This window comes from Musca autumnalis, unplaced genomic scaffold (assembly GCF_047663935.1).
Source record: "Musca autumnalis isolate F117 unplaced genomic scaffold, ASM4766393v1 scaffold_2, whole genome shotgun sequence".
Taxonomy (NCBI): domain Eukaryota; kingdom Metazoa; phylum Arthropoda; class Insecta; order Diptera; family Muscidae; genus Musca; species Musca autumnalis.
Genome location: NW_027411755.1, coordinates 194,587,213 through 194,599,446, shown reverse-complemented (window position 1 = coordinate 194,599,446; position 12,234 = coordinate 194,587,213). Strand labels below are relative to the sequence as shown.

The 12,234-nt window shown below is 37.2% G+C and overlaps 2 protein-coding genes across 4 annotated transcripts in view; both read left to right on the top strand.

Annotated features, from left to right (window-relative positions):
* The first annotated feature begins 1,795 nt into the window (after positions 1–1,795).
* LOC141395055 (U5 small nuclear ribonucleoprotein 40 kDa protein) lies at positions 1,796–3,115 on the top strand. Its single transcript, XM_073970449.1, has 3 exons — positions 1,796–2,028; positions 2,088–2,217; positions 2,285–3,115. The coding sequence occupies exons 1-3, from the start codon at positions 1,924–1,926 to the stop codon at positions 3,088–3,090; spliced, it is 1,041 nt and encodes a 346-aa protein (XP_073826550.1). The 5' UTR covers positions 1,796–1,923; the 3' UTR covers positions 3,091–3,115.
* A 272-nt stretch (positions 3,116–3,387) lies between these two features.
* The window catches only part of LOC141395051 (uncharacterized), an 84,190-nt gene continuing 75,343 nt past the window's right edge, over positions 3,388–12,234 (top strand). For 2 of the 3 annotated variants that reach the window (XR_012410536.1, XM_073970432.1), the window contains exon 1: positions 3,388–3,523. The gene's annotated coding sequence lies outside the window, so the exon portion shown is untranslated. The remainder of the gene's footprint in view (positions 3,524–12,234) is intronic. The other variant, XM_073970433.1, reaches the window with a different exon arrangement.

Genomic DNA, 12,234 nt, shown 5'->3' with positions numbered 1-12,234 from the left:
AAAGCCCTCGGCACATACGGTCCGCTGTGCGTCGCGTCAAGCGTTGATAACAACAACCACACGAAAAAAGTGTAAGTGATGCCAAGTTTGTTCTTGAAGTTTTCATGTGGTTGTTGCAACGCGACGCTCAACGGACCGTATGTGCCGAGCCCTTAATACCCCGTTTGCACTTAACCGGATTTAATAAGGCCCCGGCACATAGGATCCGTTGTGTGACGCGTTGAAAACAACAACAACCATATGAAAAATGTGTAAGTGATGCCAAGTTTTTTTCATGAAGTTTTCATGTGGTTGTTGTAACGCGCCGTATGTGTAGAGGCCTTAACGCGACACTCCACGGTAGAGCTGGCAAAAAATCGATGGCACTATCGATAATATCGATTATTTTTTAAAAATACAGTATCGATAGATAATTTTGTCTATCGATATTATCGGATTAAAACCCCTAACCTAAAATTCACAGAAATTCGCTGCTATTCGGTTTTGTGGATGTAAAAACGTAAGTTGGTAGCCACACGCACAAATTTTTCGAAAAAGTAAAATGTATTTTTATTAAATAAAAGCAATTGCTTTTTTCTCCTTTTTGATTTCTGTGAACTATTTGTGCAAAATTTCAACAAAAGCGTAGACATTTCCGCCATTTTCATTTCCAAATTAATGGTGGTGACAAATTAACTATAATATCGATAGCAATCGTTTTTTTAAACTATTATATCGAAAATATCTAATGTTGGGAATATCGATGGTTTTCCAGCTCTACTCCACGGACCATATGTGCCGAGGCCTTCAATGTTGACTTAGGCGGCCATCAGACCAATTGCTTTTTCACACGTATGTTGTCACTTTGAGTATACTAATGTACAGAACAGCTGATGTCATACATGTGAAAAAGCAGATGATCTGATGGCGGCCTTATGGCAAACGAAACAGATTTATGTCCCGGAGTTCTTTTCTATCCCTGTAGGAACCAAAGACATCGAGGCTGGCATTGCGGCGAACAAATTATACGAACACAAACATATAATTGTTGCGGTGAAGATTCCTGCGAGTCAATCCGCAGCATAGAACCGTCCACCGTTGAACCATTGTGTCGAGGACTTCAATGCGTTAATGCGACACTCAACGAACCGAATGTAGTTGGGTTTTCAGTATCGAGATAGGCCTTTATGCGTCGCTCAGGGGACCGATTGTGGTTGGTACTTTAAAACTTGGTTTAGACTATCCACTTATACTATGATTAACTGCATTATCTCGATTTATTTGGCATATATTGTGTAGAAATGACAACTTAACTCCACTGAATTTGCTAGACCAAGCATAGTCTAAACGTGGCATAAAGTAATGGTAAATTCAAAAATAATTAATTTTGTCCTTTGAAATGTAATCTATATATATAAAAATGGTGTAAAAAATGTATAGTAATTCATAAAATGAGAACGGCTAGGTCTCTCTGGAAAAGTCGGAAAATTGGAAAAATCGAAAATTGAATTTTTGTATGAAATTTTATTCCTTAATAGCGAGACGAAGTTCGCCGGGTCCGCTAGTAAATTATAAAATGCAACATATAATCATAGCATTTAAATTATAAAACTCCATCATTTAAACAAAATTCACTAAATTCCTTTATTTAAATAAAATATTTCCCCTCTCTTCTTTATTACTGTTGCAAAAATGATATGAGTATGATGTGAACATCCCTTTGTAACACGTAATAGAAATGGCATCACTTTTTCTTATTTTATTTCTTGCGAATCACCCTGTTGTGTACCCTTGCTCTCGCTCTCACACAGATTGGCATTGACAGCAACATTATTATTTGTTTTCTTTTACAATTGAACGTATACAAGATAAACGCGGTGTTGCTAAAAATTATTAAAATTACGAAATTTATTAACAAAACATACAAAGTTTATTCTATACAAAATGGCCAAAAGACCAAGTTCCAGCCTTGTGTTGGCCCAGGAGCCAAAGAAGACCAAAAGTGATTTGGTGGCATACACTAATCGCGACAAGGCTTTGATGGAAGCGGTAAGGACAAAGCAAAACAAACAAATCCATAAGGTAAAAGTAATGTTCTATCTTCCTAGGGTGTACGAAGAACATCAAATCTACAGGCACCTATTATGTTATTGGAAGGACATCAGGGAGAGATTTTTACCACAGAATTTCATCCAGAGGGTGAGATGTTGCTATCATCTGGTTTCGACAGGCAAATATGTAAGTAAAAAGTTAGACTGACAAGTGACTGAAAACAGTTTCACCATTAGATTTCTCTCCCCTTTAGATATCTGGAATGTTTATGGTGATTGTGAGAATATTTTGGCCATGTCGGGACACACTGGTGCCGTGTTAGAGGCACATTTCAATACAGAGGGTTCCCAGGTGTTTACATGTTCCACCGATAAAACCCTAGCTATTTGGGATATTGGCACGGGACAAAGGGTACGACGTCTAAAGGGACATACACATTTTGTAAACTCTGTCCAGGGTACACGACGTGGCCAACAAATGCTGTGTTCCGGTTCAGATGATCGTTCCATACGCATTTGGGATGCTCGGAAAAAGTTATCCGCCCATACCTTGGATGCGCCGTATCAAGTAACATCTGTTACATTTAATGATACCTCTGACCAAGTTATTTCCGGTGGTATTGATAATGAAGTTAAGGTATGGGATATACGTAAACAGCAAGTATTGCATTCCCTAAAAGGACATACTGATACTATTACGGGCCTCTCGCTGTCTCCAGATGGTTCTTATATTCTATCAAATTCTATGGATAATACATTAAGGATTTGGGATATACGCCCCTATGTTCCGGGAGAAAGGTGTGTTAAAATCTTCCAAGGGCATCAACATAATTTCGAAAAGAATCTATTACGTTGTGCCTGGTCGCCGGATGGTAGTACAATTTCAGCTGGCTCTGCAGATCGTTATGTCTATGTATGGGATACAACAAGCCGAAGGATTCTATATAAACTTCCCGGCCACAATGGTAGTGTTAATGATGTGGATTTTAGTTCAAAGGAGCCATTAATTGTATCGGCTTCGAGTGATAAAACTTTGTATTTGGGTGAAATAGAGGACTAATAAATATGAGATGCAATAAAAAGAACTTACCTTTTGTGTTTCATCCTGGAAATTGTTTGTTTGACGTGGACACATCGCTGTAAACGTATTTTACATGACACATTATCTGCCTGCCTCCTTTTCCTTCTTAAAAGTCACCTTAGCAACTTGGTCACGGCATTTCCAACTGGCAAGATTTCACAGCTACCTTATTCGATGTGCTTTGCGTGTGTGTACCACCTACGTTACGTAGACTAGTAGCAATAACTGAGTATGCTATCAGTTCAAAGTGACTAAGCATTTAAAGAAGAGGTAGAGAAAAAAGAGAGTACGTGAAAGCTTCGATTTGAATTAGATTTTGTTGTGATGTTTCAAGTTCGCGATTGTTTTAAAGAAAAATACAAAAAGTAAAGAAATAATCAAACAAACAGTTAGAAATTGAACATATTTAAAGGTAAGTCACTTTAATATTACATTTGCCTTAGTTTATACCAGCTTCAATGTTATTTTAATATGTAAACAAGTGTCAGAGATGTGTGTGATTTGAGACATCTCTTGGATGGATAGTCCACTTGTTTGGATCTATGAAATTGGCGATATTTATCCTAACTTTCGTGAAGTTCCGAACTTGATTTGGAACTTGTTGTTATAACAGCGTTTTATATCATAAGTTTGTAAATTCGTTCTTCTGCTTGATTGGTTCTGGCTATATTCTGACATTCTGAATCAACGAAAATATGTGCATATTTATCTGCAAATTGCGCAAGATGTTTCGATGGAAATTGGTAAAAAAAACTCTTCCCTTTTTATGAAATGATAAGTTACACAGCCCAATTCGATCTTACTCACAACTATTTTCATCATTTATTAAAGTTATCATTATTATTAAAGTTATTAAAAAACGCGCACTTCACGACACTGAACATCTTAAATAAATTTCATAAAAATCACAAAAATAAAATATTTAAAATCTGTTGTTTATTTTGGATATTATCGATATTATCATAGTTTTTTTTTTTTTAACATCTTAACCCTTCGTTGGACACCAATATTGTTTGTCACATTCGTAACACATGAGTCTGGCCAGACCCATGTAATAAATATAATTTTTTTAGTAAACTTAATTAATATTTTCGTATAAAAAGTTGTAGAATATGTTTTAAAGATCCTAATCTTACATATATAATCGTTATTTGTCAAAAAAACATACCTAAAAACACTAAATTTAAATAATTTTATCAAGGTAGTAAAATCGGACATATGCCTATGGAGTAAAAATTCGTACTTTTCTTGTCTCTATGCTCGAAAATCCTATTTATATATAACTCCAATGCACTATATTTTATTTTGGGGTATTACTCTGAATGAATAGGGTCTATTTTATAACTTTACAGCTTATTGCAGTGCAATAACGATAATATCAATAGGTAAATGAGGGCATATGTCCTAAGGACTTTCTTCCACTCCACAAAAAGAGCATAAAGGCTTTGTAATGGGTTTTATTTGTCCAGTTATGTGCAAAATTGTCTAAAATAAATGTGTAACCCTATTTCCAAGGAATTTTTTTTAGGTTGTGGTACGTACACTGATTTCAAACCCATCTCCTACTTTGCGACCTTTTACGTGCAATTTTGAAGACATGGTAGGGTGAAATGCGACAAATTTCATAAAATGGTATTCATTCTGTCAAATAATGTAGAAAAAACTCAATTTTAAGAAAAATTTTGGAAATTTTTCAATAAAAAATAGGTGGGGTCTGGCCAGACTCATGTGTTACGAATGTGATATGTATGTGAAAAAATCCTTGTAGCTCCTTTTCTGGCGATCCTTTTGATTTCGTGTTTCTTTCGTTGGAAAGGTAACAAAATTTCATGAAGCTACCTGAAATCTCAGGTCCATAGCTTTATTTTAACACAGTTTAAAATGCAAAATAAAATGAAAAAGGCCTGGCTAGACTCAGGTGTCCAACGGAGGGTTAAATATTGAGACAAAAAAAAATCCAAATAGGACACATTGACCTGCTTTTATACCCACTTACTGAACAAGAAACGAATATATTTTTAATGACTACACGCAGTGTGATCCTAAAAACAACATTTGACACTATTTAGTGTAAAATGATAAAATTCTTTTTCGATTTTTGGCCAGGTTTTTCGGAAATTGGCCACTGTGCGTCGTGAAAGCGACCGCGAACAAAATCTGCTGCAAACAAAATTCATACCGATCCGACAAGAGTTCCTAAACTTGCACTTGAAGGTGTAGGTCTAATAGTCCATATTCAAAGCTGATTTATGTCTGGAGGAAAAGTTTGGATCCAATCGGTTACTCCTCTCGAAGGGTTACTCCTTGGAAGATTTTAACACACCTTTCTCCCGGAACATAGCGGCGTATATCCCAAATCCTTAGTGTATTATCCATAGAATTTGATAGAATATAAGAACCATCCCGTGCTAATATATCAAATAGCCAGGGTTTTATCGGTGGAACATGTAAACACATGGGAACCCTCTGTGTTTAAATGTGCCTCCAACATGGCACCAGTGTGTCCCGACATGGACAAAATGTTCTCACAATCACCATAAACATTCCAGATATCTAAAGCGGAGAGAAATCCATTGGAAATCAGTTTTCAATCACTTGTAAGTCTAACTTTTTACTTACATATTTGCCTATCGAAACCGGATGATAGTAACATCTCATCCTCCGGATGAAATACTGTGGTAAAAATCTCTCCCTGATGCCCCTCCAATAACATAATGGGTGCTTGTAGATTTGATGTTCTTCGTATACCCTAGGAAGATAGAACATTACTTTTACCTTATGGAATTCTTTTGCTTTGGAGTCCTTACCGCTTCCATCAAAGCCTTGTCACGATAATGTATATGCCACTAAATCACTTTTGGTCTTCTTTGGCTCCTGGGCCAACACAAGGCTGGAACTTGGTCTTTTGGCCATTTTTTATAGAATAAAATTAGTGTGTTTTGTTAATAAATTTCCATATGGGACCCACAGCTTATCTCCAAATCCGAACGGCGTGTCCTAAGCACCATTTGTAGAGAAGTTTTACATGGCTGAAATACTCAGAAAATGTTGCCAACATTACTGAAGAGTATTTTGCCACCATTGAAAATTTGATGTTGCCTGGCAGGGGAATTGTTTTAAAAAAAGTGGAAAGCTACCCTTGCTGCAATGTATGTATAAAAATCCAATTGGACAATTAATCCCCAGCGTATTAATTTGCAATAATGCAAAACCTTGGAATGGGAAAATGTGGTTTTCTACACAAAACCCATTATATTGTAACGTAAAGTTTTTATTACGCAGTTACTTTATTTAAGCAACAACAACTACCATGTAGAACTCTCTTCATTATTCTAGATGTTACTTTACCTTTCATTAATGTGCTTTTATTTTGTTTTGCCATAGTCATGTAATTATTGTTTAGTTTGTCACTTCTTTATTTCTTGCATCTGTTTGTTGTTGTAGTTACGTCATTACTGTGCTTGTCGTCCAATTGTATTCCCCCCATGTATGTATGTGAGTATGGTTGTTGGCTTAGTGCGAATGTGCGTCTGTGTGTTCGCTGCACAGATTCGAGGTGTTGCCATATGTGTTCTAGATGACTCTAGAACAGGGAGACTTTGGGGTATAAATACAGGGGAACTGGTAATGACGAGTGAGTTGTGTTTTAAGCGTTGAACTGAACAGATCGGTTAAATAAGAGCTGCGTGCTAACTAGAGACTTGCTGTGTGCTTTGTAATTAAAGTCGGTTCTGAATAAGTGTAATAAAGTAAATAAAGCATTGTAGAAACGTAATCTAAAACGAACCCTGTTTTATTTGGTACAAATCGTATCGGGGAATAAAACAACGTCTACACGGAGATTAGTTAAATCTAATTCCGTAACAATATATTAGGCAGTAGGCCCATTATCTAGCAGACACATAATTGCAATTTGCATCAGGAGGAAAGGTCAGTAGTTTTGATTTTCCATATGTAGGCTACTTTGCCGTTGTATGCCGGTGTACATATCGACACCTCCAAATAATAGTATGCTAAGTCTAAAAAGTGAGTTTTGCAGGAGAAGCTCTCAAAGTTTGGAAATTTTTTTGAACTTCAGTACTATGCTAAGTCAATATTTGTTTATAACTTCTGTTCGGATTGACCGATCATTACCAAAATTAGACAGAATTTAAGTAAAAGGACGTTCGACACCTCCAAATAATAGTTTGCTAATTCTGAAAAGCGAGTTTTGCAGGACAAGCTCTAAAAGTTTGGAAATTTCTTTGACCTTCAGTACTATGCTAAGTAAATATTTGTTAATAACTTCTGTTCGGATTGTCCGATCATTACCAAAATTTGACAGAATTTAAGTTAAAGGACTTGAAAACATGCTAAGTCGACTTAGCATACTATTATTTGGAGGCGTCGATATATAGAACAAAAATATATTTTTTTATTTTTCATACAAAAGTAATGGTCCATTTCACCCACTAAATAATATCAGGTCGTCAACCAAAATTGTAGGCATCTTCATCTACCTAAGCTCTTACCTCGTGTAAAATTTCGTCATTACTGAGCTATAATTGCGACCTCTAGCTTGTTTATCATTACACTACAAACAAATAACTGGGTATATTAGGCTGTTACTCTGTTATCTTATCATGTACACCAACACAATTAACATCAACAGAAAGGTCAAGCGTTCCTTTTCCAAGTATAGCTTACTTTCCTGGAATGTCTCTTACAGGAATAAAGCTATAAGCTGTATATTAAAAATTTTCACAATTTTCACACAAAAGTTGTGGTCCATTTAAGCCTTTAAATATTATCTGATTGCCATCGCAAACTTCAAGCTTGTTCTTTGTCACATACTCTTACCTCATTTAAAATTCCGCGTTGATCGGGCTATTATTGATACAAAATTTGATAATTATGTTTTTGGTCCATTTCACCCGCTAAATATTTTACGATCATCACCAATAAAAATAGGGATCTATTCTGTTCTGATGAAACCGACCTCCATACAAAAATTTCGTGACGATCGGTCCATAATTGCGGCCTGGATTTTGATTACAATTTGTAATGGACAAACGGACGGGCACACATCTTAAAATAGCTTTATCTCGTCGAGATGTGAAGATTGGTATACCATATTAATAATAATAATTAATTAACTAATTAATTAATTACTAATATTAAAACACTACCTGTGGGAAATTTACAAAATTTTCCAAGTTCTTTCTACAGGAAAAGTCTTTAAAACTGGTTCGAAGGGCGCCTATTTAGGAGAAAAAATTATAATTTCGGAGGCAATAATGGATATTTATGGAACTTTCAAGGCACATATCTGGGGAAGTATTTTCCATTTCCCAGAAGAAAATAATATATCGTTAGAATCAGTACAAAAAAACACTACCTGTGGAAAATTTTCAAATTTTTCCGAGAGCGGTAGCTTCACGAACGAAGTTCCCTAAAGTTCCCTTCACGCTTCGGGTGACGTCTCCAACAACACTTATCGTGAATTGTCGTCGTACCTTCTTGCCTTAGAGCGGTTCTTATTCGGCTTAGTACACTCCTGTTCATATGTCACTCTCAGCGGCCACGCCTCTTTAGGTCTGTCTATGTCACACCAATTTAAAAGTGATTTAACTATTGTCCACAATTTTTGACTCAATCCTATATGAATGCTGAATTGTTTCAGGTTATTCTGCCCACTTTTTCCACTTGTTCTTGCCTTGCTCGACTTCAAGTAAGTTCCTAACTTTTGGGTATTCCGGGTTCGTGCGACGAAACTCATCGCGTTCATTTGCTAGTTCCGTAGCATCTGCTGCGAATTTTAGTTGTATTTTAGGGTATGCGATGTGATGATGTGTCCCGGAAAATGTTCTTAGCCTACCAGAGGATATGAAGTGGTGTTTTTAACTTCTCTAAACCGGGACATAATACTGCCAAATTGATGGCCCTTTGTGAAGTTTCATCCGAGTCAATTCGGCGCAAATGTGGAACTATAATTATCTGGGAAATGTTTGCCTTTCCCCAATTTAAGAATTTTTTTTTTATTTTCATATTTATGTCCACAAAGTGAATAGCTTTGTCGATTCGCCGAAAATATTCCATAATTAAGAGATTCTAATAGGATTTCAACGTTTTAAAATATCGATTTTAAAAGAATTTCGCCTTTAAACTTATTTTCCGTGCGGAAAATTCCGAGGAAAAACGAGATAGGCCCATAGTTCCTTTTGGGGATATTACTTTCTGAGTCGATTTATGCCTGTCCGTCCGTCTGCCAATGTATTATTGTACGCAACGTACTGGTCGCATTTAGCTGAAAATTGGGGAATATATTTTTTTGTCATAGTAAGAACGCTATTGCTTTTGGTGAAAATCGGTTCAGATTTGGATATAGCTCCCATATACATATATTCTCGGCCGATTTCACATATTTGCTGCACCAAACACGCTATATATGTCCTATATTGATGAAATTTGGAATGTGTGACTGAATTCGAAATTGGTTCAGATTTGGATATAGCTCTCATATATATTTTCGGCCGATTCCACATATTTTCTGCACAAAACATGCCATATGTTGTTGTTGTTGTAACAGTGTTTATTAATATCAGCTGCGATATATGGGGGATGTATTTCGAGGACTCTTTTCACACTATATTTGCTTATGGCATTAGCAACTACAACGGTGTGAATACTATTTAAACCTGCTTGATATACTTGTTGATCTAGGGGTTCTCTCCTATATTGTTAGACCTCCCTCTCTAGAGCATGAATATCCTTCCAGATATGCCTGAATGTGTCGGGCCTGGCCAGTATATGGTGATTGCGATGGCTCTCACGGTAACACCCAAGCAATTACTGCAACGAAAGCATATCATTGTGTTGCTTTGTCTCCTCATGTGGATGGTCCACTGAAGACTTGAGGAGGCATCCTGTTGCTGTTCTCAGGGCGGCATTCTGGCAGGTTTGAATCTTTTTCCAATTCGTATCACACAATCCCGGAGACCAAACTGACGCCGAATAGCTTACCACAGACCGACCTATTGCGTTATATGTGGTCAACAAAGTTTCTCTATCTGCACCCCAAGTGCTGCCGGTTAGGGACTTGAGGACCTTGTTCCTACTTGAAAGTAGTGTCGAATGTGACCCCTAAAATTTTGGAGCAGTTTGTGGTCAGAATTCTGCTACCGTCGACCACGACATTCAATTCTCTTCCATACTGCGCTTTCCATGTGGTGAACAGAGTGGTTGTTGATTTTGTGGCGGAAATCTGCATATTCCTCGAATGGAAAAAGGTGATAAGATCGGTATAATAGTTGTTTAGTCTCTCACAGATGTCATCAGGATAGGTACCTGACGCCAGGATCGTGCAATCATCCGCATACGTTACGATCTCGATGCTGTCTGGAGGGGGCGGAATACATGAGAGGTAGAGGTTAAACAGTTCCGTAGATATCACCCCACCTTGGGGAACCTTCTGTTTCACTCTACGGGGTTTGGACTTCTTGTTCCTGAATTCCATATACGACTGGCGATCACACATAGAGCTGATTATCCAACGTTTCAGACTTGGCCGGAGGGTTGTCTGCTCGATGTCCACGAACAGCATGGAGTGCTTGACAGTATCAGAGGCTTTTGATAAGTCAAGCGCCACCATCACTGTTCTATCACACGGCCGATTTTAGGTATTTGATGTACGAAACATGAAAAATCTGTCCAATTGTGATGAAATTTGGAATATGTTTCGCAATTTGGTCTAGAAATAAATGAGCCAAATTATATCGAATCGGTCAAGATTTGTATATAACTGTCAAATTATTTTGTGTATTCACATTGGTATAGGGTATCATATAGTCACGCCTGACTTTTATCCCTTCCTTACTTGTTTTCTCTTGGAATCATGTTTGATTAGAATTATTTTTCGCAACTTCTCACAATAGTGGGAATACTGAGCGGTGAACTTTTTAGGTGACTAAATATGGAAAAATCGCTAAAGATCACAAACATAGATTTCAAATGCTTCGTTTTGGGTGTAAATAAGTTAAGTTATAAGTAGACAGCGGAATCCTATGCAAATGCATATATAGTTAGGATGGCCGTAGAGAAAATCTAATTAGACAGAAACTCGTTTTATCACAAAATAAAACTAATTAGGCCCAGAGTTTTTTTGCATATTTTGCATATCGTGCATATTTTGACATATTTTTACATATTTGGATATGAGCACAAGGATTTGTGGTCCAAAAATCCCACCGAAATGGCTGAAATGTGGTATGAAATCTTCGTAGGGGTATGCAACTTTACACCTGAAATTTGTCCGCATGGGTCCACGTCTTCATATAGCCCCCATAGAACGGTACCTCCCGATTTCCTATATTTTGAAGGTTGTGGCCTCAACATCACACTTAAATGGCTGACATTTTGTATAAAGTGTTCGTTGCGAGTATAAAAGTGTCCGCCTGAAATTTGTCAGTACAGGTCCACGTCTTCATATAGCCCCCATAGAACTGTACCTCCCGATTTTCGGTATTTTGAAAGTTGTAGACTCAATATCCCACCGAAATGATTGAAATTTGGTATTTAGTCTTCGTTGGGCGTATAAAACTTTCCACCTGAAATTTCTCTGTATAGGTTCACGTCTTCATATAGCCCCTATAGAACGGTACCTCCGGATTTCTGGTATTTTGAAGGTTGTGGCCTCAATATCCCTCCGAAATGGCTGACATTTGGTATTAAGTCTTCTTTGGGGGTATACAACTTTCCACCTGAAATTTCTCGATATAAGTCCACGTCTTCATATAGCGCCCATAGAACGGTACCTCCGGATTTCTGGTATTTTGAAGATTGTGGCCTCAATACCCCTCCGAAATAGCTGAAATTTGGTATTAATTCTTCCTTGGAGGCATAAAACTTTCCACTTGAAATTTGTCGGTATAGGTTCACATCCTCATATAGCCCCCATAGTACGGTAACTCCCAATTTTCGGTATTTTGAAGGTTGAGGCCTCAATATCACGCCAAAATGGCTGAATTTTGTTATTAAGTCTTCCGTGGAGGTAAACAACTTTCCACCTAAAATTTGTCGGTTCAGTTTCATGCCTTCATATAGCCCCCATAGAAAGATACCTCCCGATTTTCGGTATTTTGAATG

What these genes read in the sequence shown, in the direction of transcription:
- LOC141395055 (XM_073970449.1), top strand. Translation starts at nt 1,924, where the DNA reads ATGGCCAAAAGACCAAGTTCCAGCCTTGTGTTGGCCCAGGAGCCAAAG. An exon ending in ACAAGGCTTTGATGGAAGCG is followed by an intron (nt 2,029 to 2,087) that starts GTAAGGACAAAG and finishes CTATCTTCCTAG; the next exon opens with GGTGTACGAAGAACATCAAA. An exon ending in TGGTTTCGACAGGCAAATAT is followed by an intron (nt 2,218 to 2,284) that starts GTAAGTAAAAAG and finishes TCTCCCCTTTAG; the next exon opens with ATATCTGGAATGTTTATGGT.